At 42.3% G+C, this 22859-nt stretch overlaps 1 protein-coding gene across 1 annotated transcript in view; it reads right to left on the bottom strand.

Moving 5' to 3' along the window:
• Positions 1-22175, bottom strand: part of LOC127051023 (NACHT, LRR and PYD domains-containing protein 3-like) — a 60061-nt gene extending 37886 nt beyond the window's left edge. Inside the window, exons 1-3 of the mRNA XM_050952812.1 lie at positions 21928-22175; positions 16787-18509; positions 8342-8431 (exon numbers count right to left, since the gene is read on the bottom strand). Coding sequence (XP_050808769.1) covers positions 8342-8431; positions 16787-18207 — 1511 coding nt within the window. The 5' untranslated portion in view covers positions 18208-18509; positions 21928-22175. The remainder of the gene's footprint in view (positions 1-8341; positions 8432-16786; positions 18510-21927) is intronic.
• Positions 22176-22859: the final 684 nt, after the last annotated feature.

Below are 22859 nucleotides of genomic sequence, written 5' to 3'. Positions count from 1 at the left end.
CCACGGGGGGCATCTAAATGTGCCCACGTCCTGGCCATCAGTGGAGCACCCGCCAAAATGCTGCCGAATTTCTGTGGCGTTTCGGCGGTGATGCCTCTTGATAACATCACTTGCCACAGACAAGGGACATCATCAAGAGGCATCGCAGCCGAAATGCCGCAGAAATTCGGATGCATATCAGCGAGTGCTCCACCGCCACCACGGTCCTTCGTCTGGCACACGCCAGACGAAAAGTTTGGGGGCCACTGCCCTGACCTATGTCTGAGCTATTGAAGTCCTCAACTTGTGGTTTAAAGACTTCAAGGTGCAGAGAATCCTCCAGCAAGTGACCCATGCCCCATACCACAGAGGAAGGTGAAAAACCCCCAGGGCCTCTGCCAATCTGCCCTGGAAGAAAATTCCTTCCCAACCCCACATATGGTGATCAGCTAAACCCTGAAGATGTGGGCAAGACTCACCAACCAGACACTCAGGAAAGAATTATCTGTAGTAACTCAGATCCCACCCCATTTAACATCCCATCATAGGCCACTGGGCATATTTACCACTAATAGTCAGAAATTGTTGGAAACCTTCGTCTAATTAAAGTCTAAACTTCCTGATGGCCAGTTTATATCCATTTGTTCTTGTGTTCACATTGGTACTGAGCTTAAATAATTCTTCTCTCTTCCTGACATTTATCCCTCTGATATATTTATAGAGAGCAATCATATCTCCTCTCAGACTTCTCTCGGTTAGGCTAAACAAGCCAAGCTCTTTGAGTCTCCTTTCATAAGACAGGTTTTCCATTCCTCAGATCATCCTAGTAGCCCTTCTCTGTACCTGTTCTGGTTTGAATTCAACCTTCTTAAACATGGAAGACCAGAACTGCACACAATATTCCAGATGATGTCTCACCAGTGCCTTGTATAACAGTGCTAACACCTCCTTATCTCTCCTGGAAATACCTTGCCTGATGCATCCCGAGACTGCATTAACTTTTTTCACAGCCATATCACATTGGTGGCTCACAGTGATCCTGTGATCAACCACTACTCCAAGGTCCTTTTCCTCCTCTGTTACTTCCAAGTGTCACGTCCCCAGTTTATAAAAAAAATTCTTGTTATTAATCCCTAAATGCATGACCTTTCACTTTTCATTATTAAATTTCAACTTATTACTATTACTCCAGTTTACAAGGTCATCCAGATTTTCCTGTATGATATCCTTATCCTTCTCTGTATTGGCTATAGCTCTCAGCTTTGTGTCATCCACAAACTTTATTAGCATATTCCTACTTTTTGTGCCAAGGTTGGTAATGAAAAGATTAAATTAGATTGGTTTTAATACCAATCGCTGACGAACTCCACTAGTAACAGCAGCAAAGAGTCCTGTGGCAACTTATAGACTAACAGACGTTTTGGAGCATGAGCTTTCATGGGTGAATACCCACTTTGTTAGCTGTATGGTGGTCTAGTGGTTAGGATTTGGTACTTTCACTGCTATAGCCTGGGTTCAATTCCCAATCAGGGAAAAGTGATTTTAAACCAAAAAAGCTTCAGTTATAAAAAAAAAATCCTTTTACAGATCCAGACTAACACGGCTACCCCTCTGATACTTGACTCCACTAGTATCTTCCTTCCAGCCTGACAGTTCACCTTTCAGTATGACCCATTGTAGTCTCCCCTTTAACCAGTTCCTTACCCACCTTTTGGTTTTCATATTGATCCCCATCATTTCCAATTTAGCTAATAATTCCTCATGTGGAACTATATCAAATGCCTTACAGAAATCAAGGTAAATTAGATCCACTGCATTTCCTTTGTCTGAAAAATCTTCTCAAAGAAGGCGATCAGGTTGGTTTGTCACCATCTACCTTTTGTAAATCCATGTTGTTTTTTGTCCCAGTTACCATTGACCTCAACGTCCTTAACTACTTTCTCCTTCAAAATTTTTTCCAAGACCTTGTATACTACAGATGTCAAACTAACAGGCCTGTAGTTACCCTGATCACCGTTTTTCCCCTTTCTTAAAAATAGGAACTATGTTAGCAATTCTCCAGTCATACGGTACAAACCCTGAGTTTACAGATTCATTAAAATTCTTGCTAATGAGCTTGCAATTTCATGTGCCAGTTCTTCTATTATTATTGGATGAAGATTATCTGGGCTCCCTGCTTTAGCCCCCTGTTCAAGTTTGGCTTCTACCTCTGATGTGGTAATATCTACCTCCATATACTCATTCCCATTTGTCATCTCTAAGCTCTTCATTAGCCTCATTAAGGCCTGAGGCAAAGTATTTGTTTAGATATTGGGCCATGCCTGGATTATCGTTAACCTCCATCCATCTTCAGTGTTTAGCGGTCCCACTTCTTTTTTCTTTGTTTTCTTCTTATTTATATGGCTATAGAATCTTTTACTATTGGTTTTAATTCCCTTTGCAAGGTCCAACTCTACATGGCTTTTGGCCTTTCTCACTTTATCCCTACATGTTCTGACCTCAATCAGGTAGCTTTCCTTGCTGATCCTTTCCATCTTCCACTCCTTGTAGGCTTTCTGTTTTTTCTTAATCACCTCTCTGAGATGCCTGCTCATCCAGCTTGGTCTACAACTCCTGCCTTTAAGTTTTCCCTCCTTTCTTGGCATGCAGGCTTCCGATAGTTTCTGCAGCTTTGACTTGAAGTAATTCCAGGCCTCTTCCACCTTTAGATTCACAAGTTCTTCAGTCCAATCCACTTCCCTAACTCATTTCCTTAATTTTTTTTAAGTTAGCCCTTTTGAAAAAAAAATCCCTAGTCACAGATCTATTTTTGTTTATCCGTCCATTTAGTTTGAACTGAATTAGCTCATGATCACTCAAACCAATGTTGTTCCCACAACTATTTCTTCTATGAGGTCCTCACTACTCACCAAAACCAAATCTAAAATGGCATCCCCTCCTGTTGATTCAGCAACTACTTGGTGAAGGAATCAATGAGCTATTGCATCCAGGAAAATCTGAGCCCTATTATTATTATTACTAGCACTTGTTCTCCAGTCTATATCTGAGAAGTTAAAGTTTCTCATGATCATACAATTTCCTCTTCAAAAGCTCTTCAAAAGGCCAGGAGGAAGTGGTCCCATTTTTACCGTTAATTCTCTTTATAACAGTAGATCCTCAGAGTTACGAACACCTTGGGAATGGAAGTTGTTCATAATTCAGAAATGTTTGTAACTCTGAACAGAATGTTATGGTTGTTCTTTCTAAAGTTTACCACTGAACACTGACTTAATAGTTTACTATGAGTGAGCAACTGACTCTGAAACTGTACTATGCAGAAGAAAAATGCTGCTTTTAACCATCTTAAATTAAATGAAAAAAGCACAGAAACAGTTTCCTTACCTTGTCAATATTTTTAAATTTCCCTTTTTTTTTTTAGAAGATTACATTTAACACACAGTCACATAATGTGTTTGCTGCTGCTGCTTTTTTTCTTCTCTGCTTCTGCCTGATAGCGTACTTCCAGTTTCAAATGGGTTGTGTGGTTGACCGGTCAGTTCATACTTCTGGTGTTTGTAACATTGAGGTTATATTGTTGTTTATTTTTACACAGAGTTTTACCATTCCCTTTACTTTGCAGTGAGAAATCAATGCATATTCCTCTGATCACCCTCAGTCTGCTGTAGAAAAGGGCAGTGCATTAGCCTAGTTTCACAGATCACATTGGGATTGGTGTAGGCAAGAATTTGCTCTGTGGATAAAGGTGACTGTGATGGCCCGTACATATGCTGTTGTTGGCAAAGTTTGAGGTTTCAGTATTTGGGCTTCCATTGTGTAGCAAACTCTTCCTTCACAGCCAACATGTAAACAGTTCCCGGACAGAAGGCTTTGTCATGCTGACATTGAAGTTACTGTGACTTGCCCCCAGCCTTGTAGAAAGAGATTAAAAAATGCTGGGCTTTTTTAAACAAATCTTAAACTGTCATCCCTAAGCCTGGAAATTACAAATTCAGGTTCTACTTTAAAGTCAATTGAAAAAGGATTGGAAATCAGAGAAATGTGCAAACCCAAACTGTCTGTACCCTGTAGCACCACCCTGAGAACAACCAGAGATCCTAGAAAACATGTTGTGGATTAAGTCCCCCCCCACCTCACCAGCTTTGCTTGTAAAAAGCAGAGATGGAGCCCAGTAAGCAACCTCATTTTTGTCAGTGGAAGATGAAAAGTTGGGTAAGGGCAACAGCACTCCCCTAAAGGAAGATCCCTGATACCTGCCACCAGAGAACTGGAGCACAATGGACCCACATGTCAGGCCCTATAAAAAACGGATGGGGGTTGGACCAGCTGGCTGCCTTCAGAAGAAAAAGGAGGGGAGGGGAAAATTCACCACCCTCACCCAAAATTCCAAGGGTATGGGAAAGAAGGAGCCATGGAGGCCACTGGGGAGCTGGATGAGGTGTGGGGCCATGAGGCTGTAGAGCAGTAGGACAACAGGATGAAGAGGAGATTAAGTGAAGTCTGTGTCAACTGCAGTTTGAGGAAGGCTGAGGGGAATTAAGGCCACTCTGGAGTTGCAGAGGGTTGGTGGGAATTCAGAGCCATATGGGATTTGGTGAATAAGGGCTTCTGGCCTGGTCAGCCTTTGCAGCAACCCCTTGTGGTCCACCATGGTACAATTCACCATGCTTCTGTTTCCCTTCAAGATCTTCAATGGTCAGCTGCTACCTCTAATGAGACCCGGTCTGTGGTGACTTAACATCCTAATTAAGTTGCACCAAAGTTCTGCCTCTTCCAGGGTAGCCAAGTTCCAACACACAAAACCAAAAAGGTGAGTTGTCCATCCCAGCCTGTGGCTGGACCAAACCCTTCTATTTGCTCTGTCTTTTCTACTTAACCTACACCTGGCCTCCCTGTTTCAGGCTGCCGTTCCCTCAAGGAGTCCCTGACCTGCAGCAGTCTGACCCAGCTTCCTGGATCCAGACATTTTTCTCTCACTGAGTGAGAGCCAGCGAGCTACTCCCTTTCCCAGCTAGCCAGCCACTCAGCTTGGTACTCTCTTTTTAGTCCCTCACTCTAGGCCTGTCACTTACTCCTGGTGTAGCAAGGTGGGGCTGATTGAACCTACAAGTTGTCAGCCCCTTCTTGACTGGTGTGTGGGTTGTACAGCCCATCACAGGGCCATGTGGGTTTATGGGCATGGGGAATGCAGGAGAGGAGGGAGGTGAGGGAGGGAGGAGGAAGGTGTGTTACGGGGAAGAACTGTATATGTTACAAACAATAGCAATTTATTTTTGTAACTAAGGTAGAGAAATGTCAAATGGTAAAATAAAAGATACACCACCAGCTTTCTGACACCCTTTCACCTAAACAACTGGGAAGGGCTGTCATGGCTAGTAATGAAGGTGTCCTGGAGCCAGCTCAATAGCCTCATACTCACACCAGAAATCATCTCCCAGCTCTACTCAGGCAACAGGTGCAACAGGGCTCTTTAGTCTAGCAGAGACAGGCATAACAAGAACCAGTGGTGGGAAATTAAAACCAGATAAATTCAAATTAGAAATGAGGCACAAATTTCTAACAGTGAGGGCGGTTAACTATCGGAACAAAGCTACCAAGGGAAGTGGTAGATTCTCCATCTCTTCAATGTCTTCAGATCAAGACTGGATGCCTTTCTGGAAGACGCTTTAGTTAAACCCAAGTTACTGGGCTCAGTGCAGGGGCAATTGGGTGAAATGTAATGGTCTGTGTTATACAAGAGGTCAGAGTAGATGATGTAATGGTCCCATCTGGCCTTACAATCTATGAGTCCATGAATTTCTGTAGTGGATTTATAGCCTCCTCCCTTTTGGAGACCATCTTTTTTTCCCTCAACATGGAATTACTTTAGGCCATTGGGGCCCGGAAACAGCAAAATGATATTCCATTTAATTCTTTTCCGCACGTCTATTCCCTAGTCCTTAACCACTGTTGTCCACGGCTTTGTCATCTTTCTGTTGGACTGCCACAACTCACTCTCTCTTGGGATGGTCTAAGCATCTCATTCAGAAGGCAGCAGATCAATCCTTAAGCTACAACGACCAAAGTGAGCATATCACTCTGTCTGATGCTCCAGCAATTCAACTGGCTTCCCATTCCCCAGCCCCACAAATTCAAAGTCCTAGTACTAATTTGCAATGTCAGAAATTGGTCCCAGTCTGGCATGTGCACTAGAAAACTCCATGTTGCAACTTGCAGCAGTGTGACTGAACTGGAAGCTACAATGATGCAGTGCAGCCACATTAGCCATTTTCTTTTGAATGCACACAATGCACTATGTCCACAAACAGCATGCTCTGCAAGTGCTGCAGGCCTGTGGCTTGTTGCATCTGACTTACACTTCTTAACACAGTTCCCTGAACCAGGAACATAACATGGATGGCTTACAGTTTATATTCTCACTTCAGATTTTTAGTTTGCTGCATTGCCTCCTTTAAATGATTCTGTCCTGCCCAAAAATCTGCATATATGTTGTGAATGGAACATCCTCTCACTTGCAGATGATGTGATGGGGTCAGCAGCTCCCACTGCCCTCTGCCATGCTGCTTGTGGGCCTGCAGGGCTAGGATGTATCACGAAGAGCACCAGTAGCTGTGGGTGTCTGTGCTCGTGAGGGGTTGGGTTTTAGTCATTTGTTCAGTCATTTTGATTGTTTTGTTATGTTTTCAGATCTTGTTTTGTGGTTTGTTTTGGAGCTCAACTAGCTGTTCCTTTGCAGGTAGCTCTTTGGGAGCTTGAGATGACCATGCTCTGGGCTCAAAGGGAGAATATCACTCAGGGCCCCTCCTCCATGTAGCCCAGAGACTTCGGAGTTCTTCCCCACCTCCTGTTGTGGAGTCCCTGGGGTACGTACAGCTTCTCAGGGGAGGATGGGAGCAAGGAGAACCATGGGAAAATAAATGGAGTTACTTGGAGGTGTGGGAGTGCAGAGGGTAGTGCTTGTCTGGCTGTTAATTCATTAGTTCATTATCCTGCTCTGTGTTCTTATTTGCAAATCTCAGCAGTATGGAAGTTGCTGCTGAGGCAGTGAACACACCGTGCAATGTGTGCGAATGTACGTGCACATGCACCAGGACAATGTCACTATCTGCTGCTTTTCCCTTTTATGGTTTTCAGAAGAATCCTCAAGGGACCAAATAAAACCAAGATTTCTGTTTTAAAGCTGAAATTCAGATGTTGTTGCAGTGTATTTCTGACATTGCTAACCTGGGTGGAGGAGTAGGGGAAATGTTTGGGGCCAGACAGAGCAAAGACAGGCCAGTCTCCGGCTAGTCTCCCTTCATATGCTCTGGGGCTGGCAAGCAGCAGGGTACAAGTAGCAGAGCTGGCTGGAACTTGGAAACAATTTTCTGTTGCTAATTTTGCATCATCTTTTGTTAATTCATCCACATTATGAAATTTATTATTTGAAATTATTATAATTGAAATTTATTATTTATTGAATATTATATATTATATAGTTATATATTTATTGAATATTATATATATATTTATATAAATATTTATACATAAATATATATAATATTATTTATATATTTATTGAATATTATATATTGAATTTATTATTTTTATTATTTATTAAATTTATTATTTGGTTCAGTGCCTGAGCTCAATAATATGAAAGAAATATTTTATCTGGGTTCACTTGAAACAGTAAAGTCAATTTTTCCTGATAAAATGAAAAAAATGTAAAAGAAATTAGTTTGGGCTCTAATGAAATGTTTTATGCTACCCTAAACAAAATTATTAGTTTTCAGGTTTTTTTGTTTTTGATTAACTCTATTTTTTAAAAAATTAAACTGAGCTAATTTTTCCTAACAAAACATCATTTTGACACAAACTTTGAAATTTTGTTTCAAAAATGTCTAAACTAAATATTTTTACTTTTTTGGAAATTTTTCCTCTATTTTTGTTCATTTGAAACTATTAATCAGATACGACCTGAATTTGTGAACAGTTTCAGTTGACCCGAAACTGTATTATTTGCCAAATCAACTACTCACCATGTAAATTTCACCCAGTTCTAGTGACAGGCACCTTAGAAATATCTAAGATTAAAATACCTTAGCTTCTGTCTCCTACTTCCTGAGTCTCCTGATCTCAAAAATTTCCCCTAACCACACTGCTCACCCCTGTCTCTCAGGCTCATCTGTGGGTAAGGTAATTTGATTAACTGTCATTGCAGCAGCAGGATGACTAAGCTAACCCCAAATTTAAACACAATCCTCGGAAGTTACACAATTGTATGTGGTCACTATACCAATCATGGTGAAGAGCTGCACTGCTGTAGAATTTCTGGGATAGCAGCAGCACAAGGGGATTTAAAAAGGAAAGAATAGTTACTTACTCTAGTTTCTTTAATTTACAGTTTGGATCCTTCAGCGCTTGACAGAGCAGGTAAATAGGTGAATGCTTTGGCTTAACCTGGTGGTGTTTCCTTAAAAAGGAGAAAATAGAAATTTTCTATATTGTTCTCTGAAGACAGATTTTAATTCTATTTCCTGAACATTGAAATAGCCTCTTGGACAGTGTGATGCAGTGCATATAGGTTATTCTGCAGTTAGTTAGTTGTAAGTCCCCCAATTCAAAACTACATCTAGTACTTTGATATGTATTTTAAGTATACAGAGTCAAATAGAATACATGCGACTAAGATTAATCCATTCATTTTATGAACTTGTGGTACTCTGATTCTCTGAATATTAAAACCCAGTTCTAACTACTCAGACAAATGGGAATGTCTCCAGAGGTTTTATGCTTGTGTGTCAGGCAGTAACTGCAGTATCATTTCTGGAGATACAGTAGAGATTATCGTCTTTATTTAACTAGGAATGTTGTCTTTAATTTGTCCACAAAGTTAAAAACCAAATATAAGTATTTGCTTAAAATTGGAAGTATGACAACTGTTACTCAATAGTGTATAATTAGGGTTACACTTAGGCCTGGTCCACACTACGCAGTTAAATCAATTTAAACAGCGTTAAATCGATTTAACGCTGTACCCGTCCACACTAAAACACACTTTAAATCGATTTTAAGGGCTCTTAAAATCGATTTCTGTACTCCTCCCCAACGAGAGGAGTAACGCTAAAATCGATTTTACTATATCGATTTAGGGTTAGTGTGGACGGAAATCGAAGTTATTGGCCTCATCATTTTACAGTAGCTACCCACAGTGCACCGCTCCAGAAATCGACGCTAGCCTCAGACCATGGACGCAGACCACCGAATTAATGTGCCCTAGTGTGGACGCATAAAATCGATTTTATAATATCAGTTTTATAAAACCGGTTTTAGTTATTTTGACTTTATGCTGTAGTGTAGACATAGCCTTAGTGAAATTACATCCCTAGGAGGAACCAGAAATGGAGCTTATTGTTTCTTGACAGCAGAACGTGTAAAATGGTACGTTAATTTTAAAGCCGCATCTGTATAAGAAATAGTGCTGGATGAATAATTAAACAACTAACATTCAAGAATATTCTGATGAATTTTAAAGTGATTTATTTCCACTGTGTTCACACATCTTTATTGTACGCTTTCCAAATATTCTAGCAAAGGGAATTTGCAGACAGGAATGTTGTTGAAGCAATGCGTTTAAGTCACTATTACAGAATATTCCTGTGAAAGCAAAATTTGTATTTATAATCCTGAGCATTCATACTAGAAATCTGGTTATCATATTTATGTTGATCAGTTCACAGAACCAAAATATCTATGACCTGTGTGTCCAATCAAAATGAATAATTTAGAAAAAATAAAATTTAAAAAAAATAAAATTGTTTGAATAATTTGTGAAAAAGGCAACATTCATTGAATGAATTATTCATTATTATCTGCCCAGCTCTAATGATCAGATTTTTCTTGAACAGCAGTTGTAGAGGAGTCGGGGAGACAGGGTGATATTTGGAGAGACAAGTGGGGTCATGGGAAAGGTTTTTTATCATGGGGGCAAATAAATCACATATATGTTGCCAAGGAAATGGACCAGAGTTTGAGGGGGAAAACCATGAGGAATGGAAGGGTATTAGGGACAAGGTAGATCAGAAGATAGGATGGGATGGTTGATGTCCCCGAGGCAGATGGTGGGTAAAAGAAGAGCAGGCCAAATCCCTGTCTTTTGTCACCCTGTCCAGTCTGGCTTCCTCACCACTGAAGCTTCCATCTTAGTTTTTATTAACCTCACCCTAGCCAGAGTTCAGATACTCGGTCCTCCCCCTCCTCAACCTCTCCACTGCCTTTAACATCTTTGCCTACTCTCCTCCTCTTGAAACCTCTTCTTCCCTCAACTTTCAGGAGTCTGTTCTCTCCTGCTTCTCCTCCTACCTCTCTCATCAGCATTTCATGTGTACATCCTCCCATCCCCTTCCATCTTTCATTGGCATCCCACAGGGCTCCATCCTTGGCCCCTCCTTTTCTCCACCTACACCTTGACACTGGGCAATTTCATTCAAAATGTGGCTTTGACGGTCAAATTTATGCTGAAGACTCAGATTATTGTAAGGTCATCCAACACCGTGGTGTCCCAGTGCCTTCCACAAGACATCTCCCCTCCAGCAGGAAAGAGCGTGGTTGTCACTGGGGTTATTTTTAAAGAACATGTAAAATGTGACGGTGCTGGTGAGAGCTGGTTCTTGTGGGAAAACTCAGTCAGAGATGTAGGGTTTGTATTTAGTTTTGAGGCAGTGTGGGTGGGGCAGAGGGTTCCATTCTTATTACATCTATATGGACAGAGATCTCCTTAATGTTTTTAATGAAGTAAATAGTAACAGAAATTGTGTGAGCATGGGAGACTAACTTCCCAGATATAGATTGGAGGACAAGTGCTAGTGATAATAATAGGGCTCATGGATTCCTTCACCAAGTAGTTGAAGAACCAACAAGAGGGGATGCCATTTTAGATTTGGTTTTGGTGAGTAGTGAGGACTTCATAGAAGAAATGGTTTTAGGGAACAACATTGGTTCGAGCAATCATAAGCTAATTCAGTTCAAACTAGATGGAAGGATAAACAAAAATAGATCTATGACTAGGATTTTTTATTTCAAAAGGGCTAACAAAAAAAACTAAGGAAATTGGTTAGGGAAGTGGATTGGACTGAAGAACTTGTGGATCTAAAGGTGGAGGAGGCCTGGAATTACTTCAAGTCAAAGTTGCAGAAATTATCAGAAGCCTGCATCCCAAGAAAGGGCAGAAAAATTCATAGGCAGGAGTTATAGACCAAGCTGGATGAGCAAGCATCTCAGAGAAGTGATTAAGAAAAAACAGAAAGCCTTCAAGGATGGGAGGGATCAGCAAGGAAAGCTACCTTACTGAGGTCAGAACATGTACAGATAAAATGGGAAAGGCCAAAAGCCATGTAGAGTTGGACCTTGCAAAGGGAATTAAAATCAATAGTAAAAGGTTCTATAGCCATATAAATAAGAAGAAAACAAATAAAGAAGAAGTGGGACGGCTAAACACTGAGGATGGATGGAGGTTAAGGATAATCTAGGCATGGCCCAACATCTAAACAAATACTTTGCCTCAGTCTTTAATGAGGCTAATGAGGAGCTTAGGGATAATGGTAGGATAACAAATGGGAATGAGTATATGGAGGTAGATATTACCACATCCAAGGTAGAAGCCAAACTCAAACAGCTTAATGGGACAAAATGATTGGGCCCAGATGATCTTCTGGCACATGAAATTGCAAGCCCATTAGCAAAAAATTTTAATTAATCTGTAAACTTAGGGGTTGTACCATATGACTGGAGAATTACTAATATAGTTCCTATTTTTACAAAAGGGAAAAAAAAGTGATACAGGTAACTACAGGCCTGTTAGTTTGACATCTGTAGTATGCAAGGTCTTGGAAAAATTTTTGAAGAAGAAAGTAGTTAAGGTCATTGAGGTCAATGGTAACTGGGACAAAATACAACATGGTTTTACAAAAGGTAGATGGTGGCAAACCAACCTGATCTTCTTTGAGAAGGTAACAGATTTTTTTAGACAAAGGAAATGCAGTGGATCTAATTTACCTCAGTTTCAGTAAGGCATTTGATACAGTTCCACATGGGGAATTATTAGCTAAATTGGAAAAGATGGAGATCAATATGAAAATTGAAAGATGGATAAGGAACTGGTTAAAGGGGAGACTACAATGGGTCATACTGAAAGGTGAACTGTCAGGCTGGAAGACGGTTACTAGTGGAGTTCCTCAGGGATAGCCTTTGGGACCAATCTTACTTAATCTTTTTATTACTGACCTTGGCACAAAAAGCGGGAATGTGCTAATAAAGTTTGTGGATGGCACAAAGCTGGGAGGTATTGCCAATACAGGGAAGATGTGGATGACCTTGTAAACTGGAGTAATAGTAATAGGATGAAATTTAATAGTGAAAAGTGAAAGGTCATGCATTTAGGGATTAATAACAAGAATTTTTGTTATAAACTGAGGATGCATCACTTGGAAGTAACAGAGGAGAAGAAGGACCTCAAAGTAGTGGCTGATCACAGGATGACTATGAACTGCCAATGTGATATGGCTGTGAAAAAAGCTTGGGTCTTGAAATGCATCAGGCAAGGTATTTCCAGAAGAGATAAGGAGGTGTTAGTACAGTTATACAAGGCACTGGTGAGACCTCATCTGGAATATCGTGTGCAGTTCTGGTCTCCCATGTTTAAGAAGGATGAATTCAAACTGGAACGGGTACAGAGAAGGGCTAATAGGATGATCGGGGGAATGGAAAACCTGTCTTATGAAAGGAGACTCAAAGAGCTTGGCTTGTTTGGCGTAACCAAAAGATGGCTGTGAGGAGATATGATTGCTCTCTATAAATATATCAGAGGGATAAATACCAGGGAGGGAGAAGAATTATTTAAGCTAAGTACCAATATGAACACAAGAGCAAATGGATATAAACTGGTCATCAGGAAGGTTAGACTTGAAATTAGATGAAGGTTTCTAACCATCAGAGGAGTGAAGTTCTGGAACAGCCTTCCAAGGGGAGCAGTGGAGGCAAAGGACATATATGGCTTCAAGACTATGCTTGATAAGTTTATGGAGGGGATGATATAATGGGATAGCCTAATTTTGGCAATTAATTGATCTTTGACTATTAGCGGAACATATGCCCAGTGGCCTGTGATGCGATGGGATCCGAGTTACTAGAGAGAATTCTTTCCTGCGTGTCTGGCTGGTGAGTCTTGCCCACATGCTTAGAGTTTAGCTGATCACCATATTTGGGGTCAGGAAGGAATTTTCATCCAGGGTAGATTGGTAGAGGACCTGAGTTTTTTTTGCCTTTCTCTGCAGCATCGGTCATGGGTCATTTGCTGGAGGATTCTCTGCACCTTGAAGTCTTTAAACCATGATTTGAGGACTTCAATAGCTCAGACATAGGTCAGGGGTTTGTTACAGGAGTGGGTGGGCAGTGAGTTCCACCATTGTGGCCCCACAGCTATGACAACTTAGTCTACTGCAGAGGCGAGCCTTTCCTTCCTTGTCAACAGGCTGTTTTTTATTGTGGAACAAAGCCACCAGGTCAAGTCACTGTCATGGAGGGACTGGATCTCTCTCTCTCTCTCTCTCTCTCTCTCTCTCTCAGCTGGGGTCAGCACCATGCAGTGCTTTGAAAAGAGTCAGTACAACCACATTTAACTCAACTTGGGTCAATAGGGAGCCAGTGCAGGCAGCACCATTTTGGGGAGATGTGTTCCTGGTAACCTAGCCACCCCTCTCCACTGAATCGAAAACAAGTTACTCATCTTTACAATTTAGTCCTTTATGTCTTCGCCTTGCCCTATCTGTCAACTGTAGTACACTATCAAGATGTCAACCTCTGCCTCTACTCTGCCGACCATGCCAGCTTTCATTACCCATTAGTCCATAATATTTTCATGCTTTCTCCCTTGCTGTCCCCTACGCCAGGGAGGAACATGTCATAACTCCATTACTCCTTTGCAATAGCCTTCTTCAGATCCCTCCTTAAAACTCACCTCTGCTGTGAATCCTGCAAAACACTTGACAATGGTTGGGCAGCTGGTGCACATGACTCCTGCTTACTGACTTCTGCCCATTAGACTAAACAGAATAATTTACTAGTTAGTGCAACACGTGGTGGTGAGTTTGTGAGGTGGGAACTGGTACTGACCAATCTCAATTCATTCTGGGACCACCAACATCCTATTAGCGGGGAATCCCTAGCACTAGGCTGTTGGGTTTCAGGATTGTTAGACTGGGTTCTCTTCCTTGCTCTGGGAGGAGTCTACGCTCTGCTGGTTAGAGACAGCAGAGCCATTGCAACAACCCTCCTGCTTGGGTTGTCTTCAGTAGAACTGGTTTGAAAATGTTCAACAAACATTCCTCAATACCTCTGGGGAGAGGAAGAGAGAGATATCTCTCATCCCAGAATAGCTAATAACCCTATGGTTAGTGTTTTCTCTCTGTTGGAGCTATTTTACTTTGTGCAAATCTTAAGTATTCATTGGGCCAGAGAGAGCAAGACTGATTCTGTAACTAGGTAGTAGGACACTGACCTGAAATGTGAGAGACCAGGATCAGATCTGTTTCCTGCCTGATTTGGCCAGCGCTGATCTGCAGGGAGTGGTCCTGGGCTCTCAACCTCAACACATGAGCATCTGTCACTTGATTTAAAGGACCACTCCCCTGAGTACAGAGGCTATTAGAGATCTGCGAACTGCTCTCTCTGTGGTCTAGTCCAGAGGTGGGCAAACTACGGCCCGTGGGCCACATCCTGCCTGTGGGACCATCCTGCCCAGCCCCTGAGCTCCTGGCTGGGGACACTAGACCTAAGCCCCTCCCTCGCTGTCTCCCCTTCCCTGCAGCCTCAGCACGCTGCAAGCACTCTGGCCTGCCACTCCTGCTGGGCAGCGCAGTGGTGTGGTTGCAGGTTCCTGCTGCTCTGAGCAGCATGATAAGGGAGCAGGGGATTAGATAAGGGGTAGGGGGTTCCAGGGGGAAGTCAGGGGACAGGGAGCACGGGGCAGTTAGATGGGGTGGAGGTTTGGGGGGGCAGTCAGGGGACTGGGAACAGGGAGGGTTGGAAAGGCTTGGGAGTCACAGGGGGCCTGTCAGGGGGTGGGGGTGTGGATAGGGGTTGGGGCAGTCAGGAGACAGGGAGCGGGGGGGTTGGATAGGGGGTGGGGTCCAAGGGGGGCGGTTAGGGATGGAGTGGTCAGGGGACAAGGAGTGGGGGGGGTTGGATGGGTCGGGGTTCTGAGGGGGGTGGGAAGTGGGAGGGGGCAGATAGGGGACAGGCTGTTTGGGGAGGCACAGCCTTCCCTATCTGGCCCTCCATACAGTTTCGCAACCCTGATGTGGCCCTCCGGACAAATAGTTTGCCCACCCCTAATCTAGTCACTAGACAGGAACAAAGAGCCACTCTGTCTGAATGTATTGATATTTTGGCTTTTTTCACCTTATAGGCTGGGTGGCAAAATGAATGAGCCTTAGATCCACACTATTAAAGGCCTGGGTTCTATCCTCGGCTCTGTTGATGTGAACTTGCCAATCTCTCTGTTATCTTAGCTGTAAAATGGGTGAGTGATAGTTATACCTCCCCTAAGGCAGGGTTTTGAGGCTTATGTTAATAAGGGATGTAAAAGGCAGAGCAATGTCAAGAGCAGCCAAGAAAACAGCTGGGATGAGAACTCACAAGCTTTTAGCTGGTACCTCAACGCACTGTCTGTTAAGCTACTCACTATTGTGGCATCTTCCCTCACCCAGAAAAACAAAAACAAAACCTCCACACTCCCTGCATGACGTTGCACTGGTTATGTGGAAACGTGACAGTCTTGCAAGATGTGCGCTACATGGTAGGTAGGGTTAGGATTGTTTTTGGAGACCTGCCGAGCAGTTGTTAACACCGACACTGAGACACCACCAATTATTGAATGCACCTTTTTTTTTTTTTGGTTAAAATCCAATTATACTGATAGTAAGAAGCTACTGAAATATTTTTCAGATCCTACGTAAAATTATTTTTTTTAAATGATGATTTTAGTTTTATCTACATGCAGCAAATTGTGGTGAAGAGTTCTAGCGAAAACAATTGTTCTTTGTTATTCTAAAGAGCTGCAGCATAGTTTGGTGGTAACGACACCTGTCTTCTGGTTGCAGCTAGGGCTGGTTGAAACTCAGAATTTTGTGGGAAATTTCAAGTTTTGGTTTTGTTCCGAATTTTATTTTAATATCAGCGAACTGTTCAAACACACTGCCTTCTACACACAACCGCAAGGTAAAACTACATGCTGATATTCAGTTGAGGCCTGATCAACACACAGTTTTAGTACTGCTATAACTATTTTGGTTAGGAGACAAATTTTTACCAAAATGTTCTGACCAGTACAATCCCTAGGGTGGATCAGTTTTACTACTGTAAAGGTGCCTTAGTTGTACCCCAGAGATGTGGAAGCTAGTTTTGTTTCCTAGTGATTTCCTCATCATGGAAGGTCTCAGTGAGCAGCTCTCAACCTTCTTTGTACAATTGTTGACACAAAGCAGGTTTCCCTCCCCTGGTCTTTTGTCTCACCCCATTCATATCCGTACACAAAACAGTATAGCAAACATTTCAGTCATTGAGAGGACAGAGCAGACCAAACATCATGATTTTTTTTAAAAAAGGAAGGTAATTTTTTTCGGTAGTGTGATATCTGTATCATTAGCTTACAGTAACAGTAGAATTGCTGTCAAGTGGGTCATTCAGCCAATTAGTAATTATCAAGACATAGGGAAAGCAACATTTAATCTGTTAAAGAAACTACAGATTTTTCAGCTCAGATAATACTTACTGATGTAGCCACTTTTGTCGTCTTGGGAGTTCTTCCTCATGGTCTTCTAAACTAAATGTACAGTCATATATACAAAGTGACTCCAGACTACGACAATGCTTTACACAGAATGAAAGAGCCCTTTGATCCATCTGGGTAAATTTATTTTGATTTAACTTCAGTACAGTGAAGTGATCCAATGCATTAACTGCAAAATCTTCTTCATACATCTCATACACACAGTGAAACAAGTCAAGCTGATAACTTTGATAAATCCCCTCATGAACACAGGGCAAGGTTAAATCTGTTTGTTGGTTTGCTTGAACCCACTTCAGTAAATCTGCCTTAATTTTAGGTGAAAGTTTACACCCAAATTTTTCTTTCAGGTCCTTCATTCTTTCTTCATTTAATAGCCCAAACAGGAATCGCACTGTTAACATTAAATAATTTTTAGAGTTTCCATAGTTTTCTAACAACGTTTTCACATCTTTCTTGGGAATCCCTGAATCTGTTGTTTCATCTTCCTCCAGGACATATAACAAAGCTGCAAAAAACTCCTGAAAGCTTAAGTGAATGAAGCTGTAGAGACATTCAAAGTCAATTTCTTTTTGAAAAATATTCTCATTCAAAAAGAGGGGGAGAGAGTTCTCTTGATCTAAGCCAAACTTCTTGATTTCTTCTTCCTCAAACAGTATCTTTTGTTTCCAGATTCCATCAGCAGCCAAGGAGCAAAGTCCCCTCAGATTTCCATATAAGTGTTGCTTCGTATTGTTGCTGAGAGGCTTGACTAAACTGGAAAGGTAGAGCATATACACTCCAGTGACTGTTTTTGAAGTTTGTGTGAGATTCTCACCTTTTTCAAACTGTTGTTTCAGAACCGTGCAGATGATCCAACATACAAAGGGGACAAAGCACATGGTGAAAAGAATTTCATTTGCTTTCACAAATCGTAAAGCTTGTCTTGCTTGGTTTTCATTTCCAAAGAACTTGTGGAAATATTCCTCCCGCTCAGCTTCGGAAAACCCCAGGATCTCTGCATAACGTGAGCATTCCAAACATTGCCCGAGTTTCTCCAGAGCAGCTGGTCTTGTAGTGATCATCAGGTAGGATTCAGGAACAACTGTTCTCCTAAATAAACTGCTCAGGAGGATTTCCATTGGCTTCTTCTCCCAGGGATCAGTGCACAGATTATCTTTAGGCTGATCAAAGGAAAATCTCAGTTCATCAAACCCATCTATTATGAACAGGAGTTTTTCTGGATTCACCAGAATGTGGTTAACTGGTGCATTTGTATTAAGCCAACTTTTAAAAATCATGTCAGCCACATTTCCCTTCTCATTAAGAAGGTTCATTTCCCTGCAGTTGATGTAGAAAACATAATCAAACTTTTTCTTATAGAGTTCTCCAGCTGCCCAATCGTACATGATCTTTCTTGCAGTCATTGTTTTCCCAATCCCAGCAGCTCCCAGCAGCACAACGACTTGTGGAGTTTATCCATCTTTATCAGGTTTATAGAGGTTGGCCAGTGTAATTGCAGAACTAGCTCGTTCAGTCATGACTTCTGCATGTCTCCATCCCACGGCCATTATTTCATGTTCTCTCTCCTTTGCCTGACGAGGTCTGTCTACAATAGTGAGGTTTGTGTATCTTCTGTTTAGAATCATATTGTCACCAAAACGACTGTTCATATCTTTTATTAGCTTGTATTTCTTTTTAATATCTTCTTTATACTTCTTCTTGTAGCCTGTATTGGCAACATGAGACATTAGAAATATTGAACTGAAAGTACAGAAGACAGACAGACTAATCTCTTAAAATAGTTCTATTGTAATAACAATAATGGTTCTTCACATAAATAATGAAACCTTCTTCAAAAAGGATTCCGAAATCACTTAACTATGGGTGAGATCCTGCAGCCCTTATTCAAATACGGCCACCCCACTGAAATTATTCATTTGAGTAAAGACTGTAGGCATCACTTCATCCCCAGCCACCTCTCTGATGAAACCCGGCTACTGTTTGACAGTGCACAGGAACACTACACAACAAGGTAAGTCAACAGTGGAAGAGAATATCATATGCAGTTGAAACAATACTGGGAATGTAGGTGGAAAGAATGTAACTTCATAAACCAGAATTTGCGAGGACACATGGGTTTACAAAAGAGAGCGTCACAGGATCTTTAATTACTACAATTGAGTACCTCCAGTTACCTTCCTCACTTAAGAGATGGTGCCCCTACAGCAGAGTGTCCTCCAGCACGAGGCTAGTACATTTGCTCAATACTGACTCAGAGGGACACTTTGCACACGTCTTTATTGGAAGTTGCCCAAGGTAATAAAAGTCCCACTCAGCCCATTATATAAAATTGTTTGTAAAACAACTGATACAAACTGGATTATTTAAGCTAGAAAAGCTGTACTGAGGGGTCTGCAAGGCTCCTGGTAAAGTCATAGGTTGGCATGACAATGAGCCGAGAGATTCTAGAAATTGGAAAAATGTTTATAATTGAAATCACCAAAGGATTTTGATCAGTTCGTTGTAATGGCATGAGGCTGCCGCCCCATTTTGTACACAGTTTTTCAAACGGTCGCTAAATGGAACAGAGGAACATGTGAAACGGAAGAAGCGAACGTCCCCATCATGGCTGCAATTCCATGACACAAAGAGTGGAAAGATAGACAAATTGCTTAGGATGAGAACAAAAGGATTGCACAGAGATGTAGGGACAAAATCAGAAAGGCTAAGGGACAAAATGAGTTACACCTAGTGAAGGACGTAGAAAGCAATAAAAGGCTCTATAAATACAACAGGAGCAAGAGAAGGACAAAGAAAAGCACAGGTCCACTGCTTAGCAGGGAAGGAGATCTAATAATGGATGATACCTAGACTGAGGCGTTTAATGCTTATTTTGCTTCAGTGTTCACTAAATATGTTAATTGTGACCAGATGCTAACACAATTCTTATTAACAACAAGAGGGAAAACCCAAAAGCAGAATAGGGAGAGAGCAGGGTAAAGACTACTTAGATAAGTTAGCTGCATTCAAGTCAGCAGGGCCTAAAAATTCACCCTAGGATACTTAAGGAACTAGATGAAGCAATCTCTGAATCACTATCTCTGAAAACTCATAGAGGATGGATGAGGTCCCAGTGGGCTGGAGGAGGCAAATATCTTTTTAAAGATGAAACAAAGACAACCTGGGGAATTATAGACCATATAAACTCTTCATTTTTGTTTCACAGCAATAGTTCTGTTAACATATCCAACCAAGTAAGCAGGAACCGCCATCCTTAGGTAACTTCCTGGGTAGCCATCACATACCTTTTGCCGACAACTGTGATGGGTTATGTCTCTGATGAAATTCTGAAAGGGAAATTACACAGTGAAAGAATGCAGAGTGTATTTCAATGCAAGTGTGTTTCTATTCTGTACAGAGGCAGCAAGCGACAGAATGATGCAATTGCATCCTGTGTTAATGAAGTAATCACCAAGGAGAGCACTGCTACCAGCCATCAATGTATGAAGTTCAGTTTGGGGAATACTGTGAAGGGAGTTCAGTTTCTCGGACCTTCCCCTGCCTGGTTCCACTGATGACTAGTCTGCACTTTACATGATGAGCTGGCCACGTAGTCAGAGAAACACAGAACAACTGGCACTGGGACAAAAAGTCAATTCAAGAGTGTCTGCGGGGAGAGGGAATCCCTCACAAACACTCATGTTCCGACACAGATTAGGTGAAACAACTAAATGGTCCATGCTAAGGAGAATTCTGCACTCATTCAGGGATGGGCTAGGAGGCTCAGGAGAGCCTTTAAAACATAGGGATCTAAGACAGACACTGAGGACAGCCAGAGGGAATTTGTTCATTTGGGATAACTACCACTTGGGGCCTCCTCCCCAACAACCCCTAACTTTTCACTAGATTCACTTATTGATAGAACGCTGACTGGATTAAACATTGCATAGGCAACCAGAAATGTCTGCATAATATTGCCACTCCTTTTGCCAAGCATCTGTGACTAATTTAGGGGAACAACGAACCTTTTCCCCACCCCTCAGTAATTATTATATTATTACTGAGTTATGGTAGGATCTAGAGCCTCAGTCAGGAGCCCATTGTACTAGAACCTGTGCACACACAAAACATGAACGTCCCAGCCTGACAGAGCTCACAGTCTAAACCAAGTAACTGCCTCCTGCATTGTGCTCTGGAGGCTGCCAAACTCTCCCCTTAGGGGACTGTCCAGGGCAATGAATTCCAAAGGCCTCTAGGGAGAGCTCCACTGCCAGCCCTGGAGCTTCCATCCCAGGAACCCTGGGCAGAACCAATCCAGCTGGGCTCCACTGGCACTGTAGGATGCAAGGAAATGGAACAGGAATGACTGTAACACGGTTGAGTTTAGCTCCATGACTGAGCACAAGGAATCTAACGCTGCTCCACTAAAGACTGGCTCCCCACTGGCACTGGCTATTACACTCCTGTGGGACACTGCAAAGCAGCCTGGAGCCTCTGGAACTGCAGCTGTCCAGGCTTGCTGGCTCCTTGGCTGTTTGTACTGCACTGAATTTGTTTCTTGCATTAAAAGATAGCCTTGGAGATAATAAAGATCCTGTACGGAACCCCAGGAATGTCTCAAGTTGTCAACCAGCTGTTTGGGGATAACATACTCTGCTGTGACCAGTTACCAGTTACAGATGTTCAATTCTCTGTCCCAGCTCTGGCACAGGTTAGAGCAGCCTGGGGGCTGCTCTTACTTGCACTAGTTGCTAATGGTCACCAAGGAATGATCCCCCAGCTAGGGATGCATTCCAGCTACTCCTCCTCCTCACCTCCCCCTGTCCATGGCACTCCCTCTGCACCGCTCTGTTGGCTCTACACCCACTGGGGACTCCCCCACACTGGGGATTTCCTCAGAGGGAGAGTTACAGGCTGTCTCTGCTCCTTTTGTGCCAGCTGAGTGGTGAAAGGGGAGTGGAGTAGGTGAGAGAATCTGAGCCACTCTGGGCATCTCTGCTCTGAGTCCCCCTGGCTTCCTGCTCCGATTCAGAATTTGTCATTCCTGCCATCAGCCTGTTTCTCCTTCTGCTCCTACCACTGCTGCCCTGGGGGAGATTCTTGGAGCAGACTGCCAGGTTTTACAGTAACTTTATGACTCTTACCTTTCTCTCTTTCTATTCTGAGTTTTGCAGCAGAATCTCGGAGGTTGATCTGAGTGAAAATCTCTATGGTTGCATCTACTGCAGCGTCTCCACTATAGAATTCCATCAGAAGGTTCTTCGTATCTATCCTGTCGGCATTCTCCAGCCGACCTCGGGGGATGGTACCTTTCCCCTCAAAGTCAGAATGTGATAATTTGTCTTTAAATCTTTTCAAGTCTTCCTGAGAAAGGTTCTCGAGGGCTTGTAAAAGCAAGTCACTGATTCTGCTGCTTTGGTTTCCCATCACTGGGCATCAAGAGAGAAGCTAAAATGCAATGTGAAGTCTTGGTGTTAATCATTAATTGGATCATTAATAACAACAATTATTCCCATGTAGAGGAAAGAAGTAAGCTAATGGTGGGAGAAAGTCACTGGGGCTTATAACTCCTCAGTATTTCTCTCTCACAAATGATTCTTTGTGCCTGTTTCCACATCTGTAAAACGGAGATAATCCTACTGATCTAACTCACAGGGTGAAGTGCAGTTTAGCTAATGTCTGTAAAGCCAAGAGAGGTTTTAGGAAGGTAGGGGCTATACTAATAGTATTTTTCAGCCAACTGGATTTGAAAATAGAGGTGGGACACCCTATTTTAATTAACATTTCAAAAATATAAACCCAGAAAATACAGTCCTGGAATATCAGGCCCTGCATCCTGAGATTCAGAGTTAGCTTGTGAGAACCTCAGGGTATTTTGGATATCAGAGCAAGGTGAGGTGGAGTAGTGGTAACTTCTGACATACGGTGTGTCCAGTGGTGAGCTGGAGCCAGTTCGCATGAACCGGTTGTTAAATTTAGAAGCTGGTTTAGAACCGTTTGTTAAAGGGGTGGGCAAACTCTGGGCTGCGGGCCACATTCGGCCCGTGGGAATATCGCCTGAGCTCCCAGCTGGGGA

The sequence above is a fragment of the Gopherus flavomarginatus genome, chromosome 5 (assembly GCF_025201925.1).
Source record: "Gopherus flavomarginatus isolate rGopFla2 chromosome 5, rGopFla2.mat.asm, whole genome shotgun sequence".
Taxonomy (NCBI): Eukaryota; Metazoa; Chordata; order Testudines; family Testudinidae; genus Gopherus; species Gopherus flavomarginatus.
This window is presented reverse-complemented; position numbering and strand designations above follow the sequence as displayed.